Source organism: Neodiprion virginianus, chromosome 4 (assembly GCF_021901495.1).
Source record: "Neodiprion virginianus isolate iyNeoVirg1 chromosome 4, iyNeoVirg1.1, whole genome shotgun sequence".
Lineage (NCBI taxonomy): Eukaryota > Metazoa > Arthropoda > Insecta > Hymenoptera > Diprionidae > Neodiprion > Neodiprion virginianus.
In genome coordinates this window covers 37,569,487-37,593,345 of record NC_060880.1, presented here as the reverse complement: position 1 = coordinate 37,593,345, position 23,859 = coordinate 37,569,487, and the positions used below count along the sequence as shown (strand labels likewise).

Here is a 23,859-nt window from a genome sequence, read left to right as displayed (position 1 = left end):
AGAGAGAGAAAACACAAGTAAGTGTTCGTACGAATTATAGAATTGCATTTGGTAATCGGAAATTACGATTGTCAATCACCGTGAATAGCGAGTGAAGGAGAGTCTTACTTTCCATCAGTTCGAAAGTTGTAACCATTGATCATCCTCTTCGCCACTTTTTACAATACATCATAATCACAGTTTTTTTTTTATTGTCTTTTTATTTTTTTTTATCTCGAATAACCTCCTCGGATTATTTGCTGCACGTTTGCATAATATAGCGAAATTATGATGCGCACGATTTATGTTATACAAAATGGTCGTTTTATGTACCGGGACAATCTGTTGAAACTTGAAAAGCAATCGCGCATGCCCGAGTTTTATCGGCTGTTCGCGCAGGCTGGCCAATCCGAATTTTCAGCTGTCAAACTCTTTCTACCCGCGATGCGGTTGATACGAATTTTCGAGGTTAGAATCTCAAATAATCGAGGCAGCGACTCGGAAAGGTTTCGGAAGCGTTTGTTGTCGGCTCGGAAAGTTGATTCTTCGAAGAACGCTCGGAATTCAACGCTTACGCTCTTTGAAAATTCAAACGTAGACATTTTGCGTAGGTTGGCCCACCTGCATCGCGGACTGAAATATCGCTGCGTGAAGATTTGGCCGACCAATGAGATTTAATTATTTGGCGCATGCGCGGTTCAGACGCGTATTATAAAGTATTTTTATTATTGTTTTTGTTATTATCAGAGGTACAATAATGCACATACTACGAATTTGTGTAAACAATTTTATTACACATCTTCTATTCATACGATACAAATATTTCTTTACCCCGATTTATTCGTAACTATATCCGTATATTAAATATGTCTGGAGTAATATGACGCGTTATGCAGAGTTTTGTTGTTGTTGTTGTTGTTGTTGTTGTTGTTGCAGAGTAACTCATCTATAATAACGAGAAAACTGTGTACGCTGGTCGTTTTTTCACTTCGCGGAATATATGTCTAGGCGATAATAATATATTTGACCTATGGAAACGAATTGTATGATTATATATTATACCGTAGGTGTAATATTTGTGTGTAAATCGTATATTTCCCCGAATCGCTTAATTTTCTTAATTTTCTGACGCTGAGTAAGACCTCGTGAACGCGAAGCAATTCCATTTTTGCATGTTTGACTTACTCCGAACTTCCGTAATTTTCGCTCCCGAACTTCTTGCGCTGCAGGATTTATTTAATCCTCGAGGAAGATCCGCAAGCACGAGGCTGCAATCTGCGGCGATGCGGAATCATCAGCTTATAAGCTCGCTCGGGCGAAACTTTCGCTTCTTGCAGACAACAATATTAAACATTATCCATATTAAGCTTCGGATATAATTTCATCCCTCAGTACCGAATCTTGTTTCTATGTTTGTTCTTCAACGCCGATTAGGATACAAATCTTCAAGGAAATGGGTGCGTAATTAAGGATTCCTCGTTCAGTGTAAAAAGGGTTAAGGACGAATGGATGTACAGTCAGGTCAATAAGTGCCGGAAAAGAAGCAAAAGTCTCTTGAATTGAAATTTGCAGACTTGAAAAATTAAAGTTCGTTTATGTATGTAATAAGATTCGCAATTGTCACAAAATTAATCTACCTTTCGATTTTTATTATCCAATTACATATGCGTGCGGTTTGAAATAATTTATACATTATTTTTCGTCGCTTTGAAAAATTGAGGAAAAAAAAAAAAAAAAAATTGATCCCGAAGACGAAGATGAATAAGAAGATACGATTCGCCGAGGAAATGATTTGGATTCTTTTTTGGCCAGAAAGCTTTCACCCTTTTTTGCATATGACTGAAGCAGAGAAATAAATATGTTTCCTAATTTTTCTTTTTTTTTTTTTTTTTCCCTTCCATTCTGCAACATCAATAATCGGATAAAATTGGCTATTTTTCTTTTATACGAGACACGAAACCCTTATGGCAACGATCAATTTTCTCTCTTGACGAGCTTTCATCACCAGCCTCGTAAAGAAATAAAGTAAAAGCCGAGGAAATCTTTTTTCCCGGAAAAAACCGAACGTTGTACGCATTGTTGTTAAAAGTATGATTGTTGTGGCATAAAAAAAAATCGCCAAGAACGGTTAAACCGAAGGAGAAAGAGACGAAGAAGATACGCTATCAATAAATTATAATCAATAAACGGATTTGTTTCTCTATCGTCGGTTGTTTTATTCTGTTCTTCAATCCCTGTATTATTCATTACGAAACAGCTGCCGTCGCCCGCCTTTGGATTACACCCGTCGCTTCCCGAATAATAACGATCATATCTCGAGAACAAAAAAGAAGAAAGAAAATTAAAAGAAGTAAAAAGATTAAAAAAGAAAAAAAAAGAAGAAGAAACAGAAAAAAAAAACACAAAAAAATAACGAACGTGCCGATGAACGAAAAAAAAAATGAAAAAGCGGAAAACGAAGGGAAAATTAATTAATTAATAAACGCCGACCATAATCCATTTGGTAATTACATTCGAACACCCACACTGTACGATATATTAAGGCGGGGGCTTATACTTCTCGAGGGTAAATTTATGGGGCTGCTATCTTTGGATCAGACTTGATTTTCACCACCGAGAAACGCGGCGAACGAGGCATTGATGAATTTCTTGCGTGACGGCGCCGCCTGGTTTTCGGGTGGAAATAAAAAATCTCGTAGGATAGGCGAGATTGTACAGAAAATTTTCCATGCCGATATGCATACGTCGAAGGCGGGATTCATCCCGTCAAAGAAAGAATTTTCCCTCGAGTGGCAAATATTTTTTTTTTAAGTATCATGGCAGAATGTTGATTTTCATTAGACTTGTGCAAAATTTTATAACGTTATAAAAGTTATTTTCTCTTCACCGTTTGATCTCATCGCGATTGAATGATTCACCGAATTTCGGCTTCATCTCTAATTGCCTCGCTTTCCCATTCGCGGGTAGATGAAAAGGGGGGACAAAAAATTCGATCAGAATTAAAGGGTTAAAAACTGTGACACGAACTAAATTAAATAGTGTGTGTGTGTGCTTCTTTTTTATCACACTCCCGGAATGTATCTGATCGAGGAGAGGACGAATAGTTGATCCAAAAAAAAAAAATAACAAAATCAGTCTAGTCGCTTTCTTGTCTCTATAATGATATAATTTTTTTCTATGGTAAAAAGGCGTCTTCTTCCGATTGTGCAGTTAATAATTTAATGCAAAAAGCTTCGTAGTTGCAGCAATGTCAATTTTTACTCTCGTTGTTGTTCTTGAATGGTTTTTTGGTTGTTATCTTTCAACAATCGATCATCGCGATTATATTTGAAAATATAACTTACAACTTTTGCATTTCGCAACGGTCTAAAATTACTCGACTCCAAATGGCGAAAACAGAGATAATGAAATGTACAGCGAGAGAGAGAGAGAGAGCTTCGTGTGTCACGGACAGAAGTAAAAGGTCGATAATAACGGGGTCGAATAAATGCAGTTGAATCAAAACAACATAGTTTGTGCCTACAAATTGTAATAAAAAAAAAAATTTGCAACACCCTATTTTCAGTCTAAAGAATAACACATTGTCGCGAATTTTGGGAATGTAATAAATTGAAAAAAGAAAAAAACAAATAAATAAGTAAATAAACAATCGGCGATGTTGTTCTTCGGCTGAACCGCACGGGTGTGGTTTTTTCATATCACTTTTGAAACCCGATATCCGTCTTGTTGATTTCTCGCGTTAACCGTCAACGTTTCCGTTTCATTTTTTTTCCTCACTTTTTTCCTTATTTGATAATGATAATAATAATAATATACGCGCCGTATTGTATTCATGTAAAGCAATGGTTCGCCTTCAGATATCTATAGAAAAAGAAGAATAAGAGTGATAAGAAGAAGAAGAAGAGGAAGAAGAAGAAGAAGAAGGCTTTGCCGAGTTGCTGAGCCATTTGCATTCCAAAGCAGCAAATGCTTCGCAGATGATCAACGTCTGCTTTCTGCATAGTGCATCACATGCTGTCAAATAAATTCTCACCCCACTTTCCGTTGAATAATTTTATTGTATCGTCACGTATTTTCAGTTGAACTTTTTACCTGACGCAGCACGATGTATGTTAAGCTAGTTTATATTTAATGCGGGGTCATATATTCGTGCGAGATATTATCTGCAGAATTTTCCGCAGTATCGTTTTAATATGTATATTAGGGTTAGTCGGAAAAAAAATGATACGCGATTTTCCATCGTTGAACCCACTAAAAAGTTTTGCCCCGGTTAAAAGAAAGGCTACGGCAAACGAGATGAGCGTTCTACGTTATGTGAAAGATTACGCCGCTCGGTTGATTTTTCAATTTTTTTTAACACATTTCTTTCAAATTTATGAAGAATCGTGAATGAAATTTTTTCGTCATCGCTCACATCAATCGTAATATCAATTTACGTCGCAAAGAACGTAATATCAAGTCTCCGGTTGATATTTGAGAAGCTATCCCATGACTTTATCGTTATTAATTCAATCTCGTGAAATAGTTGTAATTTAATATGAATTTTTAACTTAGGAGAACAAGATTCCCGGATCATATATCGTTGTGTTTCGGATCGCGATCTTTAGGTTGAATATAAATCTCAGGAAAGAAATAATAATTGAAATACCACAACGGGTTTCTTCACAAATTAAAAAAAAATTTGAAAAATACGAAATATCAAACGAGCGCAATCTTCCACATAACGTAAAACGCTCATCTTTTTAAAAAATCTTTCTCTTGGTCTAAGCAAACTTTTTAGGGTGTGCCACGGTGGAAATTCGCAAGTTATTTTTTTCTAAAACACCCTAATGTATATGAACACACGGTTACAACGAATCAAATTTCCAGTGCACAATATTCTGCTTTACGAGATAAAACGAGACGGATTTTATCTAACCTCCTATTACAGATTCGTTTTAATTTCTCCTAAAGTGTGCGCCGCCGGAGGGGATGAATTTTTTTCTCTCATTCATTTGTTTTCGTTATATTTTCTCGTGCAGAGGTTGAAACGTTAGCAACGAAGAAGGGAACGCCTCGAGGCGTTATATTACTTATACTCTGGTAAAAATTTATCATAGAACCGTGTTACCCCTCTCTTTTCCCCATTTCTTCTCCGAGCAGGGAAAACTCAGGGTGAGATTGTCGGTGTATTTACGTACAATGCACGTATACCCGTATACATTTAAAGTATAAGTTCGTGATATTTTCTGAGCTCCCGCACGACTCCTTGAGAAAAGAAAACGAAACAAAACGAAAAACAAAAATCACCGCAGAATTGCTAACCATGCATTATTCGAACGGAAGTTACATACCTATATATTATTTTCTAGGTATTATATAGGTCATATTTTCTCGCATCTAAATTATGTTCCATTCATGTTATACAATTTCAGTTGCAGGTATATTTTCAATCATCGTATGATTCGTTTCGTTACAACTCGACAGAATCTTAAAGCATTTAAAATTCCTCGGTGAACATGTTTTTTCAAGATAAGGGTGCACTCGAAACGCGTTCGACTTGTTTCACATTAGGAAAATGTGTGTATAGTATAAGTATAAATGTAATACATTATAAGTACAAGATGCCAAAAGTACCGAATGGACGATGGAACGATTTGGTGGCTGCAGAGAGCTGAAAGCACATCCCCTCGTAAGATACGAACGAAGGTCTCGCTTGTATTTTCGTTACGTTTAAACTCGCCACCGAAGTGAAATCAATTTAGCACATCGGATCCATCTCGTTTGAAGCACGCTCGGCGAAAGCTGCATATACCTACTTTTTAGTTCTTCTCGACGGAGAGCGAAGTAAACATACAAATAGAATAGCAGGCTACTGGCTGCACGGCAAATAAAACGGAAGTCCCGACTCCCTGCAGGATATCTTCGACTAGAGTCTGAAATTACACAGCTGTGCCACAAGCGAGCGGCACGTTCTTTCCTTCCTCGGTTCAAATTCGTTTTCCTCGTTCCTGTCCGCGTGCAAAAACACACAGACAGACTGGCAGAATCATCCCGACCTTTTTTCCATCGGCAATATACAGAGTGAGCAGCGAATGGTGGAACGATCGAACGCGCATGCGCTAAAATCCGGTAGCAACAGCAGTTGTTTTGCCAGGGTGACCAACGTTATCGAGGTTTTACACACATCGCGGCGATCTGTCGTCTGAACTTGTGACGGTTGGTCAACCTGACGAAACAACTCTGCTTGTACTCTAGAATTTCAGCGCATGCGCGTTTGATCATTCGTCAAAGATCAAGGTGGCAAGGACCGATGGTTGAAGTCCGATCCACGATCGATTCCGCGCTTTTAATTACCGTACAAAGATCTCCTTCTTCGTCTTCGGTTTTTTCTCCATAATGCTTTGCACCCGCACACGCCATTTTTATTACTACCGTAGTAAAGTTGTGTAAAAATGATTGGAGAAAAATTTTACAACGATCGTCTTGAAAGTTTAACGATTTTATTAACGCCTTGCTCGCCCGTTGATCGCGGTATAATGATCGACTGTAGTCTCATATTGGTAATAAAGGTTCGCATGACCGACAAATTGACTTCCGAGTCTCTTTTAGGTGGGCGTATAAAAGACACGTGGCAATTGGTTACAGCTATATACACACACCAATGAGCAATTGTAACGTGCTTTGCCACCCAGGGAGCTGGAGAATCGGATGTCTGTGCAGCCGTTGACAACCAGGCAGTTGTGTATTTGGCCTCGTTAAAACGGTCGTTATCGAATTATTGCGGTTGACGATGCCACGGAATATTGCATTATACACGGTATATAAACAGTGAGTCATGTGGGGAATTTTTTCAGGCTTCACACAGTCGCCTGTATTTATATGTTCGCGGTTACTCTACGTATATTTTACAATACCTGTCATGACCATCACCCCGTCTTTGTATCGTAATGGCAAGTTACGCAGGTTGTATCGGTAACTGTATAAACATTGGTTCGTATACGTTGACCTACCCGAAACGGGCTCGGTGATCCGGAAGGAAAAAGCAACTATTTTCTTATTACGTATTGGTCATTCTAACTTTGAGCTTTATTTCATTGAGTTTTCCATTATACTTTGTTATAGTTGTTAGGAAATCACTGCAGTGACAGGAATAACGTTGTACGGCGATGTTTAAATGTTGATGCGAGTACCAGGATATTTTGTGAAATTAGTAGATATCCAGTGTAACTATATAATGTAATGTAATGGTCTTAACATCGCTAATTTATTGTTGTAACAGTAGCAAGAATGTATATTACCAGTGACACTAGATATAATTGAAAAAGAATAGTACACTGAGTTATCTTGTTACAATTGCAAAACTCATTTACGTTCTGTGCCTGCAGGACTGTAGTTTTCGGTTAAAGTAAATAAATAATAATAGTTGTAATCGTTCTCGTTGTAAAATAATACACCGATTCATACTCGTGCAATTGGTAGGTATCATTTTCGAAAACTTGGCGGAAGACTTCGAAGCTGAGAACGCTAAGAAAGACGACATACACTGGACTACAGAAATGGATATCCCGATCGAAGAGCCTCGAAGATATCAGTTCCGAATACGCGTTGAAAAAGTTCTTGCAAAAGCATTTCAAGTCAGTACATACTTGAGGATGGCAAATAAGCCTTCGCTCAAATTACGGTTCAACAGGTATTTGCGTGTACCTAACTGAGAATGAATCAAGGGATAACTTTACGTGTAAAAATTGCACGATAGTGACTTCAAGTCTTCAAAACCTTTAGTAATACGTACCGAAGGTGCGTGCGGATGAGCATCGGATGAACTAACGGTTCATAAACGAGCCCTTACACGTATACGTAACACGCGAAATACGCGTGTAATCGAGGAAATAAAGGGTGATGAATGTTGGGGGGCTCTGGAGAGACTCTCCTTTGTTTGTTGTTCCATTAGCAGTTGATTATACGCACACTTTGACGCCGTTGGCTGGGTGACACAGGTACATACCTATAAACGTATTCCATGGTATGTTGCGTGCGCGAATTCAGCCTCGATTTGCTATAGAACCCGGTCAGAAGGACCGCGCCTAATTTTTTCCGCCCGAATTCGATAGGGTGGCATATCAGTCTCGATGTGTGCGTGCTTGTGACATCCGAAGAGGAAAAAACGAGCCGATGATGACCGGCACGCAATTAGTAATCCGATCCGGACTTCGAGCTGCTCAAATATTGCGCAAGGTCGGAAGGTCAAATCCTGATTCTAGGCCCAGCCGCTCGGCACATGGTTTCCATGGACGCAATTTGACCCTCGAGTTTAGGGAGAAAACGAGTTGTGGACTTGTTGAGTTTCAGTGTAGATACTGATACAGTCCCGGCTCTGCGTACAGATTCCGTTACCGACATTTCATTCACAATTAGCCAAGACGCAAACCTTATCCTAGATTCCCACTTTGATTGACCGACCTTACCGATCGTCGGTTCATTTCGCTGCTCTGCCTTATCGGCAATTCGCTCTGCCTTACCTCGAGATTCATCATCCGTACGGTTTGCTAATCGATGTTCGCAGATTTTCAAGTTCGGAATAGTAATTCTTCGAGTGTCCAACGTAACTGATCACTCGCTTTCGACACTCTCTTTGATTCGGCGAGCAACAGGTGCCAGTGACTTTTCAATATGTCGCTTTTGTGTCAGCTAACGCACACATGTCCGTATATCTCGTTCAGCCGAAGTTATTTCAAGAGCTTCTTCAAGTGCCCGACATTCCAGACTTAATAAATATCACGTACGAGTGGTTTTTTGTAATATGGTTAGGTTTAAAAATACCAACTTCACGTCTTATAAATAACGCAGAGATAATCGAACCGTGGATCGTAGAGGTTGAAATAAATGCAAATTGTACGTGTTGAATTCAAGTGTCTGATATTATGTACGAGCCAGACTTTTTAATACAGTCTTCAGTGTGTACGGATTCGTATTCTACATCACACTCCTACCGAAACTAGATATTATAGACACTATGTACAAAGTGTTTGGGTCCAAAGTTTTCCTATTTGAATAACACGGGAAAGATCGTTTGGTTTTATCTCAATTCTTCGTTATATTGTGGAGAAGTAAATCGAATTCAATGAGTGAAACCCGTTGCTCAATGTTAAAAAGTTAAAACCACCTCGAGATTCAATATTGTGCAACAATTCATGTTTAAACGTCTTTTGTGGCTGAACTACAGCTGACTTTTCAACAAAACTTCAAACGATAAATTTTCCGGCAACTAGATTTCGTACAAAAATATCTCTACACAGCAAAGATGTAGCTTCGACTTTTCACAAGTTATGTCTTTTCACGTAAAAATTTATCTTCAAAGGTTTGATTTTGTGCTTGGACAAATTATTGACCGCGAGAAAAATTCAATTGACACTTTTGAAGAGAATTCAATTATAAGTAGCAATTTAAATTGAAAATGACTTTTCCATATTATTTATAATAAAATTCAAAATTACAAATTTTGACCGTGATAGCGTCTTGTATTTAAGAAATATCTTTCGTTGAGGATTTCTTTCTTGCTATTTGCAAATAGTTTTCGATCCGGGAGCGAAAAAAAGTGCATTTTCCAATCGAAACAAATCGTACGACAAGACACGTGCTGCAGAAATGTAGGGCTCGGTCAGTTTAAAAAACAAATCAGTATTTTATTCTCTTCAAGAGAATTCAGAAATCTCTCTTTAATAAAAACTGTGGGTTAGCCCGAAAGTTTATCGTCATGTGTACGAATCGAGGAGATTTCCGCTGCTTGAGTTTTGTGGTATTTCCTTCTGCCAAGAAAGCCGTAAACCGCGCGTGTTCTTCGGAATTTTATTTTTGCGAAAATCCCCAGCAAATATCGCGAATGTGTCGTATGTAAGTCGCTTTTCCATCGCGGATAGAGTAGGAAAAAAAAAATAATTTTACCACGGTATATTTTTCATCCGAGTTTCCATCCCGCGATACGTTACCCTGTCAATATAGTATAATTTACATACAGTGTTATTTCGATACATCAAATTTCTAATTCAATCTGTACGGAAAGAATTTTCAAGGCATTTTGCCATATCGACAACGGATTTATTAACGAGCATTCCACTAATGCAATAAAAATCGCGCAAGCGTGATACCATCGTCAAAAAGTTTTTTTTTTTTTTAACCAATTTTTTTGTTGCTTTCCGCTTCACGGTTCGTGCAATATATAACAGAAATTTTATAACGCTCTCTCTCAGTTTGGTAATACTTTATAGAAACCAATATAATATGCATTAAATTTGCTCATTTTCATGACGTATAGTTCTATTATTCGCGATCGAGGATCGATGGAAAAAAAAAAGAAAAAATATGACACCGGTTCTATACGTATACCGAATAACTTACAGTTTCACACGACTAACAATAATCAAGTGAAATGAAACGAAATGGCGGAGTCTTAAGCTTCTTTAAGAGAATCCGATCGTAATGCGCGCTATTTCATTTATTTTCGCGTGCAAGGGTAAACCGCAACTGTATTGGATCGTGAAGGAGGAGAGGGTTGATCGAGAATGGCCTGGTTTGGTTTCCCGCCGTTTCCTAAGCCTCGACAAATCGAAGCCCCGGAACGCGTCGCGGCTTCGATAACGTTCTATATACATATAAAGTAGAACTCGTCTACGGTAGGTTTGCAGATGATATATTCACGTAACAAGTTCGGCCGTGAATCCGGCGTCACCGATGTTGCAAGATCAAAGAAACACCCGCCATCTTCGAGCATCCGTCGGATGGATTTACGCCGGCACTTCTCCCGAGAGAAAGACAGAAAGACTCTTACGCGACTTTTTGCCATCCTCCGTGATCTCCTTTTCGCAATCACGAATCGAATCGATCATGCGCAATAAATCCATTCGCGCAATCTCGCCACGCTACAATTTTGGAAAAATGAGATTTGAAAATCCTGAATTTACTTGTCGGTAGTCTGCTTTGATAATTTGTATATTTTGTACAATTTGAATGAATAACGGTATATTTTGGCGGGAAATGGAGAACTGTACAAATTCTAGACGTATTGGATTTTCTGACAAGACGAATCGTAATATTGCTCATACATGCATGAGGTATTCCATTCCAAGCCGACCTACGTCTGACCCTCGTCACCAATGATTTCGTTACTCTTTTTCAAGTATGCTGCAGAGTGTACAAAACAAGAACATCTTTCAACGAGTTTTTGATTTTTTTAGAATATGGGTTTCATTCCGACTGATTGAATCGACTGGCTTTAAATTTTTTTCACAAATTCTTTGTTGAAAAGCGCACTGCGAGAAATTTTTAGTTCCGGTTACCGCTCGGTCCTTATAACTATTTTCATTTTTTAACACGATCGAAAAATATAGTTCTAGGTAGAAAATGATAATTAGTTTTCTAGCTGTTACCGAAAAGTCTAGTATCCGTTACTATTCTTTCTCATTACGATCACTGTTGCTACATTTTCTTGTAACTATTGCGAAAATTTAACGCTTGTGCACAATAAATTTACGTTAGAGCCTAATTTAACTAAAAAAAAGGAGAGTCAACCGAAGAAACTGATTTTGCGTTGCAATTAGCAAAAAAGGATCGACGACGGCGCAAAATGGTTAGGCGTACCTCGTTTTTCCTAATTCCAACAATATTCAAACAGTTTTTTTAACGATACCTGTTTTACTCAATTTTTCTAGTTACTGTAATAAATGAAATTTTTCTAAGTGCGAAAATTTCGAGACCAAGATAGTATTGGACAAGTTTTTGGTGTAGAAGCTACACGCGAAACGAGTATTTAAAACGCGAGAAAAATCGATTAAATATAAACTTAAAAAATGCCAATTTATATTTCAGTTCTTTTTTAAAAAAAAAATCACCGATAGTGTGAGTCAGCGACTAATTTACTACACATACAGGTGCCTACATCGTAAACCGTACTTATTTTGCATACAAATTGTTTGTTCTATCACATAATTGAAAAACAGATTGAAAATGTGAGTTCAGTCGATCGGCAGATAATGTAATCACATTAAAGAGCGACACCGATTTTCCTGCACTCAAAAAACGTCAGATTAATAAGTTTAAAATTTTCTCTGCATTTCCGTTTTCGGTTTTCTTCGTATCTCTTATTTCTCTACACTTCTAGGGCGTGACTTTCGCCCAATTCAACTTGAAAACACGTAAACTGTACTTGTTCGATGTTTATTTCGCGATACTTTCGCTTATGAAATATTTCAAGTTTACATTTCAAGTACCTACACCGATACATCCCTAAAGCCGGTAGATACGAGGTCCTGTCACGTTACCAGCGCTCCTTCCCCGGGAGAAAAATCACCCCTGGAAGTAATAGTTGATCCCTGACAAGGTTCGAACCTCGATGGAGTCGTCCTCCCGCGGGAATCCTCATCTTTCACCGGAAACCCCGAATATAACGGGCACTCTGACGGATCGATCGCAAATTCTTGTCACGTCAGAAGAGAGACACTTACTTCGGATTAAAAAATAAAGAAGGAAATAAAACAGGGGAAAAAAAAAGAAAATGAATCGAAGAGATATCCAATCAACCGTCTCTCCCAATTCATGATCAGTTAACATAGTTTCCAATTATCAGATTTTAATATTCTCCACGACGATTCGATTCGTTCCAACTTCTATGGAATTTTTCACTGCCGCGTATACTTATTTCAGAGAACAACGAACAAGACTGTAATTAAAATTGTTCTTTTATTTGACAAAAAAATTTTCAAAACGTTAAACGAACCACAAAATAGTATATAAAAATTGTTCAATTGTTCATGTATTGCGATTCGCTTCAAAGTGTATGACGACAAATCTGGTATCTTATAAATTTCGTTTGATTGAAGTATGATTTTCAAGATATCTAAGCGGTTTTTTCCTATCGTAAAATTAAACGATTCATTTCGCCCCGTTTAACGCCATCTTACATCGCGTGTTTCCTGCATTCGTTTTAACGGATCGTACCGGCTCTGAATGTTTCATAATTAAAACTTAATCAACAAACGAACGAACGTAGGACGAATCGCATTAAAATTTTCACATGCCGTGCGGGGACAAAAGTTTCTGTAAATGTATCACAGACGGGTAAACGGCGCTGAATAAGTTGTGCAGGTTATCATATCGTTACATAGAAACAATTCGGAATTAACAGCTTTTGATTAAACCGAGCGTAAACAGCTGCCGTTGAGGTAGCTTTGGTTTTGACTTTCACATGTACGAACTTCGTACGCAAAATTCTCATTGTTCTGTCATTTCTATACCTTACGACCTCATCTCATTCCCCCCCATGTCTCGTTCAACGCAACGTAGGTAATCATATTTTCGTCTGCGCGCGTGGGTCGCTGGATTTCGAATATTATACACGTCAAAGTTTCATTGTACCGTGATCAGCATCAATTTTCGCTGCAGTTTAGTCACGCACGCTATATTTATGCATTAATATATATATTTATATAATATATATACACAAATAGGTTTTATATCGAGTCGACTAACATCCGGATTCCCGATTGGAAAGAAGGTAGTAATCAGCAGTGTCCAGTAAAAAGAAAAAGAATAAGAAGAATGGAGAAGAGATGCCCGTTAAAAAGCTCTCGATATCAGGCTCTTCGCCTGATTGATCCAGATGATTTTTAAACAAAAACGGGATTGTTACAACGGGGATAATTTTTTGTTCTTTTATAAACCCGAAGCGAGGAAAAGAAAAAGTTCATCCGTTCTTTTTTCTCTCCCTCTACCTCTTCCCTGCGAAAGATCTCAGAGATTACATAAGCGTATAATATATTGCAAAGTTGTACGTGTATATAATAACACTCGTTAACTGAGAGTGAAACAGTGTTTGTTATACAACGATTATTCTTTGCCAAGGTCGAGAGGCGCTTCATCCCTTGTACATGGAATTTAATGTCCTCCTCTTTTGAGGGATGTTTAATTGTACGAAGTCGTCTCGCGTGTACCGAGAGCTTAAAGGCTTTGGTCTTGTTTTCGTCTCGCTGGATATTGTGATCGACTTCGGATCTGATACCGTAAACGCAAACATTCGAAACAGTTGCGGGACACGCGAATGTGTGACGAATTTTTTCGAATTCAACGAACAACGCAGCTTGTTTAGATTTAGTTAAAAAAAAAGTCGAGTTTATACTTTTTAGCCACGAATCTGCCTCGATACGAAAACATGACCGAACAGACGTTCGAAAAATGTAACTCGAGCTAATCAGATTAAATCTAATTGAAAAAGTCTACGCGCGATGAGGAGAAAAAAAAAATTTAAAACACCGAATATTTTTTCATTGTCAAAGTCGTAGAGATCACGTTATTCAATGATTTTTTTTTTTTTTTTATCAAAAAATCTTTAGAGTTAGTCCGATTCTGATGAAATATAATTCGACAAATTTATTCCGTGCACGAATGAATTCTCTACAAATCGTCGGAGACGGCTTTTTTTTTTTTTTTTTTCTCGAGCTCGTCAAGCCGGCAAAACGAAACCCGACGTGTACAATCTTTATAACATTCACAGATGATAAACTTTACGATTCAGCCAGAGGTACATCATTTTTATACCTTACAAGATCTAACTTGGACGATTTGCGGTGGATATAGCGATAAAAATTACAAGCTACCGTTCAGCAAATTGTTCGGTGAAATAATAGCAGAAAAGTCTGATTTCTTTGATCTAACAGAGTTGAATTTCAGTATTTTGAAATTTTTTCCGTACGATTGTGCGAATATTTACTTTAGGTTATAGTTACGTAAGTTGTGTTTAGCAGTTTCAATATAAAGACTTAGAAAACCTTCGTTTAGACACATTTTTGACCCAACTGTACATCCAGCATGCCTTTAAATAAACATCGTTTCACTCGATAGCACAAATAGTCGTTCAAGTGAATTTTCCTTCGGTCGAAAATAAAAAAAAAAAAAAACAAAAAATACAAAATAAACCGTTCCCTTCGCCATGTTCTCGGTGAATCGAACAAATCTTTTATTATTACAGGGCGTAAGATTTTGTCGTCTGTAACTAAATTGCAGAACCCTTAAACGAATCGGATGCCTCGTTTTGCACCGAGGCGAGGATTTAGAAGTAAATTACACCGAGTGAGTGATAAAACTGTAGTCTTACCGGATGAAGTTAACCCGATCCTTAACGGCCATTGGCCGCGGTGTAATTTACCCAGAGGTTAAACGTGGCGAGTGTATTTTCGTTGAAGCGAACCTTCATTCGACGCAGATTTTACGATCGCATCGATTACTCGTCGCTCTTCACGCCGTACAAGCTGGATTTCATTCTCCCCAGGACCGAGCCAAGTTCTAATGAATTACAATTTGTAACAAACTATACACGCCGTGCAGCTTTTCGTGACTAACTACAGCTTGACTTGACGTAATCTCACCAGCGGCGTTTCGTCGGCCTCACGCTCAGCTTCTCGTCTTAATCTCCGGCTAATCGCTATGGTTAAATGCCTCAATACAAGCTGCTCAATCTCTAGCGTCAGCTGGAACGCGAGACTTTTTGCCTCTTCGTGCTGACTCAAACTCGTCAAAAGATGAGCTTTCGTCGTTGGCGAACTTTGGGGAAAGCTCCGTTTTTTGCGGCACGGAAGAAATTCCCCTTCTAGGATTCATCTATTCTCACAGTTGCTTCTGTTTTGTCATCCGAAAAACGCATCGTTCACAGGTTTTATGCGCTATCGCCTCGTTTTGTGGAAGTCTTGCGTGACTGATTTAACGTACGGTGAAATCCGCCTTCATTTATGCAATTCTGGTTACATTATGCCAAAATCCGCCTGACCTTAGGCAATTTAGGATACATTTTTAAACAGAATCCGCCTACACTTAGGCAATCAGGTGTTCAATCTCACTTCTTTCGCGTATTGAAATGCAGGTCACTTCTGGCAAAATGTAGCCTGAATTGCCTAAATACAGGCGACTTCCGGCAAATTGTACCCTGCATTGCCTAAATGGAGGCGGATTTTGGTAGAAACTACCTATAATATTATGTGAATATACGCGTGTAGGCAGGTTTGTACACGTATTTATCGATTCAAAGAGAAATCCTGACCGCAATCAACGATAAGGAAGAAAATCTCTAAAAATACACCTATCGGTTTGCCACTTGGCGTTTCTTATGGTATTCAGAAATAGTCTCGTTATCGGTAGCTTCTCCAACGAAGCAGCAGTCAGACGAAGCGAAGTGATGAAACGAGATGCATTTGAGAAGAAAGACGCAACATTACGGGCGGAATTGATGGGAATAGAGAGAGTAAAAGTATAATAAAAAGCAATTTGACTCGCTCCTCTTCATCTCCATCATCCTATATATACTTCATATATTTTTCAAACGATTGTAAAAAATACCGTAGAGCCCTCTTGAATTGTTTACTGTTAAATTTAGCCGATTGCGTGGGCGTTCAAACCACGCGTTGAGCATTCATTCGTCTATATGTCACGATGCGTTTCTTGGTAAATGTACGAAGAAAAATACTTGTGTGGGTGTATTTTCACCCAACTCCTATCCGGAAAAATCCCCTCTAATTACGATGTATAATCTTACAAAACATCTCCAAGAAATTCTGATTACATGTAATTTATATACAGAGAAAAACAACCTTCTTCTCTTCTCAAAATATTGTTGCCAGCGTGTTTTCGTTGGGCAAGTCTTCTTGTTTTTCATCGTTTTCTCTCCTCGTTATATATATTTTTTTTACACTCTTCGTTATATCCCAATTTCGTCCCTTATACACATAATAGATTCCAAATTGATCGTACATTTCTTCGACGAGATGAGCCGTTCTCATCGATGTAATCGGATACCGATAACAACGGGCATAACCCTGCAGTCCAATTACCAATTGTTATAGTTCACCACTATCGATCGATCGCTTAAAGTACATATATATAAGCAGGTATACAACATATTTATACCACTCGATGCAGACAGAGCGTCGAGTCCTCGCTGTCGTCTGCAATCGTCCCTGAGGATATTCATGTACCGATCCGTGCAGTTGATTCTCATTTTATGCATTCTCCAGTACAAGGAAATAAATTTGATACATAGTCGAAAACATAATTCACCCATGAACGGGGAAGTTTAATGCGAAAAACATTTCCGTTTTTCATGCGTGCATTGAAGACAGAGTATCTTGAATTCGTAGGATAGTATTTTTTCACTTATACACTGAGAAAAATTTCATTTGTTACAGTAACTAGAAAAATTGAGTAAAACAGGTATCGTTAAAAAAAACTGTTTGAATATTGTTGGAATTAGGAAAAACGAGGTACGCCTGACAATTTTCCGCTATCGTCGATCCTTTTTTGGTAATTGCAACGCAAAATCAGTTTCTCAGGTTTACTCTACTTTTTTAGCTAAACAAGGCTTTAACGTCAATTTATCGTTGCACGAGCGTTAAATTTTCGCAACAGTTGCAAGAAAATATAGCAACGGTGATCGTAATGAGAAAGAATAGTAACGGATACCAGACTTTTCGGTAACAGCTAGAAAACTAATTATCATTTTCTACCCAGAACTATATTTTTCGATTATGGTAAAAAATGAAAATAGTTAAGGGCTGAGCGGTAACCGGAACTTAAAATTTCTCTCAGTGTACTTCCCAAGACGCGATATTTGTAAGAGTTATACGCAATTGTTGTTCAACTTATTTTCTCTTCTTTGTTTTTTATCAAGTGCGCAACGTTACATATATTATAAATTATCATACTTGCTCATAGTTAATTAGCTGGTTAATACCGAGATAAGACATCGAATAAGAATGTTTTAAAAATATACAGGGTCAAATCGAGATCTATGGAGAATGTTAAAACTGTGACGTATTAAAAATCACGTCACGTTGTACGTTGGTTCGTTTGAAAGGTACAGTAATAATCTACCGAGAAGACGATTGAGTTTATAGACCGCAGGATTTCCGCGTTATCGTGTCGCAAGCCGCAGTCCAGCTGCTTTATGATGGTTAAAGGAACTACTTCGGAAAGCAAAGTGAATCAGCAACGACCTGTTGCAATAGTACAAGTCTCGCAGCTTGATGATGTTTTAATTAATATAATATAATTTTATCTAAAATTTCCAAATTCGTTAGGCGAATTATATCGTACCATGAAAAGATTACATACTCCGTTCGTTCGTCGGTGTTTCTTTTACTCGGAATTTTTTTTTCACCATGTTTGTATAATTGCCGATGGCCTCAATAAATCCGGAAATTGCGCTGACATTTGTTTATGATAAATAAATCTAGTTACCCACATGTTATTGATGATTTGAAGATTTTTCAAAACTGTGATAATACGCGTTTTGTACATGAGAAAAAATTGGGAAACAGGTATGTTTAATTTCTCTTCTTTATTTATATTTATACGAGTATAACGTAGAAACTCCAATAATTCACGGAGTTTAATAAAAAGATAATTCTATGATTTTTCTATATCTTCTTTTAGTTTATCTATGCTCAGATGCACGCGGTTTTCTTGTCAATAACAAGAGTAGTATACAATCGATCATCAAGCTGGAATTATTCAGCATGCAGGAGAAAGTCTAATAATAACTTGTCGATAATTACGACCGCGTTCGTGGCGATTAAATGTAATTGAAAATAATACCGTTGTATCGTTGTTGTTATCTCGAATTCGGCAAGATAAAAGGATTCATTTGCTACAGAAGCCGACAACCACGCGACGACTGTAATTAATACGTGTAATTTTCGATTTACAGAAAGTTACAATTAAAAACAAAATTGTTTAATCAGAGTCGGGATTATTTTCGCGCGTGTAATTAACCCATACAACGATAATTTTCAAAAATTGGTACACCTTGCGCGTATGATTAACCGCATGGGTGTATATTTGATTACAGGGTCTGGCGTCGGGGTTTTAAAAATGGCGATGAATAAAAATAAAAATAAAAAAAAATTACACGTACCCAGTAAAAACTGAATTTATACTCCGCGAAGTAGGTGAGAAAAAATATTTCCGTGCTTTCTTCAAGTCGAACAAAAAAAAAAAAAAAAACACTCCACTAGGGGAATAACCCAAGTAGGTACATGAAAATTACTAATCAGCTCTTAGGTCTGGGGTAATAATTCTGTGTAAAATACAGACATAAAGTAAATTTAAGGGAAGGCAAACGGGTAAATGGTATTTACACCGTCTTTTTTGTTCCAGCTTTTTCAAGCAGTATAATATAAGCTTTGCGATATTTCCACGGTAGCTGGTTTGAGCGCGCATTTTTCTTTTTCTTTCTTTTATTTTTACGCTGCAAATTTCATCCATTCGCTAAGCTCGTGGATTGATTCTTATTTACGACATGATCCGCACCATCGCGATTATAAATGCCTAATTTTACATATATATATCTATCCAGACGGGTTTTTTTTTTTTACGCGCGTGTCCGGCGATTGATTGCGAGTATCGAAATGGCGCTGATCAATCTTTCGTGAGAACAAATATTGCGCTTGAAATGAGGAGAGAAAGAAAAAAATAAAAAATAAAAAATCTCGTTACACCGTGAAAAAAGATTGGACAAATTGATGCCATACGCCAGCGGTTGAAATATCGCGTCGCGTTCGTTTTCACGAACTGTAGAATTAATAATGCTGATTGCAAACATTGAAGCGACGGACCAGCCGGCATGTGGCATTAATCCTAACGAGATTCAAAAAATTACACACATCTTTATTGTTTGTATATACCTAACGCGACATTGCTGAGATGATGTGTTTGAACTGGACGACGATTTATTATCGTCCCAGCAACGGGGAAAAATTGTGAATTCATGGAATTGACCAAGATGTGAAGGTTCCTCTCATAAATTATCGAGAGTCCAAAGAATGGCAAAGAAAAGGATAAAAAGAAACTGCAAATGATCGTTATACTTTTTTTTATATTATTTTATTATTATTATTATAACCGCTGTTAGTTTTTTCACTTACCATGATCGTGCTGTTTCTTCTAGTCATTGCCACACTTCTTTATAATGATCTAGGAATCCCTGTTTATTCTAATCGTCGCATACCCGAGTTTCAGCGACACAGAGATCGATTTAAGATTCGAAAATTATTTCCTCTTCACAGCTGTTCCTAATGGTGTTTATGTAATATCGCGCGACTTGTTTTCTTATCCGTCAATATATCATTATTATTATTATTATTATTATTATTATTATTATTATTATTATTATTATTATTATTATTATATCGTCATCTCGATTTACAGAAGATATATCAGCACCGTCTATTCGACGACTATTATTTGTTCTCTACAGATAACCGCACCGTATCTTGTTGTTCGACTCGAATATATGGAAAACAGAAAAAAAAGAAAAGAAACAAAGCGGACATTCAAGAACCGTGTATGAGAATCATTTGGCTTCTATTCCGATTTAATTTACTGTTAATCGTCCCTCGATTTATCAATCCGTGTATTTATTTCTAATTCCGTTTTTTTTTTTTTTTTTTTTTTTTTTTTTCTCTCTCTATAGATTAACGTTCCGGGTTTATCCAATTTTTTTTTCACTCTAGTTACTCGGGCATTATATCTCTCGGTCCGCGATAACTCGCATCATTACAGTTGGAAAACATATAAGTTACATACTCTAACCGTAAACAATAACAAGATCATCTTCGAGTAATTTGTTGCGCAGGTGCGCTGCAATATAGTCTTTATCTTTACTTATTTTATCATCTGTTCTCCGTTGTTGTGTTTGAGAATAAACGCGACAGAAGGAAAAAAAAAATAAATAAACAAATAAAAAAAATTAAATCCTTATACTTTGTAAGAAATGTAAAAAAAAAAAAAAAAAGTTTCCACTAATAATCGTGCCTCGTATACGTTATAAATACATACATGTATGTTATGTTAAACACGCTTTGATTCACATATTTATGTGAATGTGAAATCGTGGTAAAAAAAATTAATGGAGAGAAGTAGCTTTCTTTTTTCGTTTTTTTTTTTTTCCTTGAAATTTAAATACTTTTTAACTCCTTTGCCTTCGTTAACCGGAGAACGTGAAAAAATTTGGTGTTACTCAGGCCCTGATCGACTATCTTTAGGCACTCTTTGACTGGTTTTTATATCATTTAGTCGCTGTGCAGAGGCTCCAAACAGCGCGTCCGAGTCAAAAGACGCGGTCTTACTGCATCCCTTGAACGGAAGGAATTCGCACGAGCCTTAACTTCTTGCACGCATGTCCAGAGGCGCCGCGAAGCTTTACGCAATAGGTCTCCTCCTCCTCCTCCTCCTCCTCCTCCTCCTCCTCCTCCCCCCCCCCCCCCTTCTCGTTTATACCCCCTCCTCGCAGCTCATTTTATTCAATGCGATGGTAACGCCAACCGACAACTGTTGCTGCTTAGTAGGTTCGGATGCGATCTTATCGAGCGAATTTCGACCCCCAAAAACTTAAGTCGTTCGAGTTGTTCAGGGTTTTCATTATGCAACTTTGCCCAGATTGGCAGGATCGAACTTCAATGTGTCCCGAATGAAAATTCCAATTGTAGCATCATTCGGACTGTGAGGATCAAAATTCAGATTCTAAGGTTCGAAATTTTGATTTTCGTAACCCAAGACTTTCAGGATTAAAATTATGACGTTTAGGATCAAAATTCGGATCGTCAGATTCAAATTTCCTATAGTCAGGATTAAAATTCATGGTATCGAAACCAATTTTCGGATTGCTTAAAGCAAAATTCGGATTGTCGGAATAGAAATGCGGACTGTTCGGATCAAAATTCCGATTTTTAAAATGTGAATTCGGATTATACAAAACTTCGGACTATCAGGATTAAAATTTGGATTTTTAGAACGGAAATTCGAATTTTGGCCATTAAAATTTCAAACAAAAATTCAAAATATCCGAACCAATCTTCGGAATGTTAGGAACAAAATTGGAATTGTTAAAATTAAAACACGAACTGTCAAGACAAATATTCGGATTATGTAATATTAAAACTTGGACCAACAGGACAAAAATTCGTATTATTAGGATAAAAATTGCTATTTACAATTTTTGACCACTGACGAATTTCGTCAAGTTAAATTGTAACGTACGTTCAAGACTTTGATAGTTGATTTGCCGCTCTATTACACAGATCGATTTCGATCAGCAGTTAATTATATTCTATATATAGGCAAATACTATTCGATCGTCGCTATCTGATCTGTGGTTTTTAAATTCACGTCTCTTATCAGTCGAGTAGCAGAACAATACCACCAAGGATTAGGTTTCGTGTATGTAGATATTGTATTCAAGTCGTTTTCTCGCGACAGATGAACTTTTGTAGATAGATCCGAGATGCTGAAGCCGATTATCGCCCACTTCGATCTACCATTTACTCACACGTCGCTAATTGAGTCTTAATTAAACTTTGCACCTTTATATTCGGACTCGTTAATCCGAGATTACACGAAGACGATGTGTGCAGAGTACATCGCGATCGATGAACCACGAGAAGTACTTTACGAAAACGTGACATCATAATCGCGTATAATGCAGATCAATCTCCGAATTTCACAAAACAAGACCTTTCTCTGTATAGAGATAAATTCCTAGTAGCGATTATTACACAGTCGCTAGCTATTTTCATTTCTAATTAAAATAGTTGATTTTATCGTATCTTCTTGTAATTCCATTAACATTCAAACCTTTATTGCGACGATACCCGTTTTAACAGAGTATTCCATAGTGATTAGAGTAATGTGTCCACTCCTTTGACATTTGTTGCCAATTATTCGACGACATGAGTCGATTCGTGGAATTAATTACTCAGTTGATTGAAAGGAGAAAAAAAACAAAAAACATTTGCTCATCGAGGAGTTCGACTATAGTTGCGTGAATCGTATAACAATAATTGGGCGTAAAATTTTACCTTGCAGAAGTATCGATATCGTGTTTCAATTTTTCATGCTTCTTTTATAATCGATCGGTTATCGATCATGGAGAGCTTTCATTCACAAGCGTTAATAATATAATGGCTCAGGTAATTATTGATAATGCTCATCCGACCCGGAGCTGTTACATCAGTCTGAATTTTATCGTTAGTTTGTTTACGAACTGGATATTCAGTTGGAGGAAAATATCTGGATTAGATAGATACGATAGTCGTGAATTAGCGGGGCGTCTGAAGAGTGTTTTCATCTTTGCGGTATGTATTTCAAATGTTTGTTTCGTTTTATCAGTTTCTTTGCAATGCTTGGAGTGGAAACTTTTTTACGATTTTTTTACGCTGCACGATCTCCGCTGATTGTTTGTCTTTTCCTTGTCTAAACATTTAAAGCGTATGCGGAAATTATGAGTTTCCTCACAGTTGGCGGAAAAATCTCTCGGGGAAAAAAAGTATCTCGAATTCATTCTACCTTGGCATAATTATTCCTGGCAAGTGATTTCTGATTTACATATCGCGTGTTTTTCAGTCACATCCTGTGTACTAAGAAGAACCTTAAACGTACTCTTTGTAAATTGATTTATCGCATGTTTCGGAACGCTGAACCGTTGGCAACAAGATGACGGTAAATATTTCAAGGATCTTCCTTATCGATTGATAAAAAGAACGACTATTATGATTTGCGATCAAACTTAACAACCGCATGTTGTGAAATTAGATGTTTACTCGATACGCAGTGCAGTCAGTTGATATCATTCATACCTGCTCTTCAACGTAGAGTGAATGATATATCGAAGATATCGACAGCAATTCATTATGTTCTTCTTTATCGTCCGAGTAAGCGGTCAGATTTCTTTGTTTCAAAATCGAAAATCTGTCCACGTCAAAACAAACCAAGAAATTGCATGAAATCGACTATATTTCATTATAATTTCGTTATAATACCCAAGTACAAAAGGACGAATACAAGAAAAATGTAATTAGACATCGGGTA

At 37.4% G+C, this 23,859-nt stretch overlaps 1 protein-coding gene across 2 annotated transcripts in view; it reads right to left on the bottom strand.

Annotated features, from left to right (window-relative positions):
• LOC124303979 (parathyroid hormone/parathyroid hormone-related peptide receptor-like) overlaps nucleotides 1-21,134 on the bottom strand; it is a 47,101-nt gene extending 25,967 nt beyond the window's left edge. The window contains exons 1-2 of one of the 2 annotated variants that reach the window (XM_046761876.1): nucleotides 20,960-21,134; nucleotides 19,920-20,102 (exon numbers count right to left, since the gene is read on the bottom strand). In XM_046761876.1, the coding sequence (XP_046617832.1) occupies nucleotides 19,920-19,946 (27 nt within the window). In that variant the 5' untranslated portion in view covers nucleotides 19,947-20,102; nucleotides 20,960-21,134. Of the gene's footprint in view, nucleotides 1-19,919; nucleotides 20,144-20,959 lie in introns of those variants that run through there. The other variant, XM_046761875.1, reaches the window with a different exon arrangement.
• Nucleotides 21,135-23,859: the final 2,725 nt, after the last annotated feature.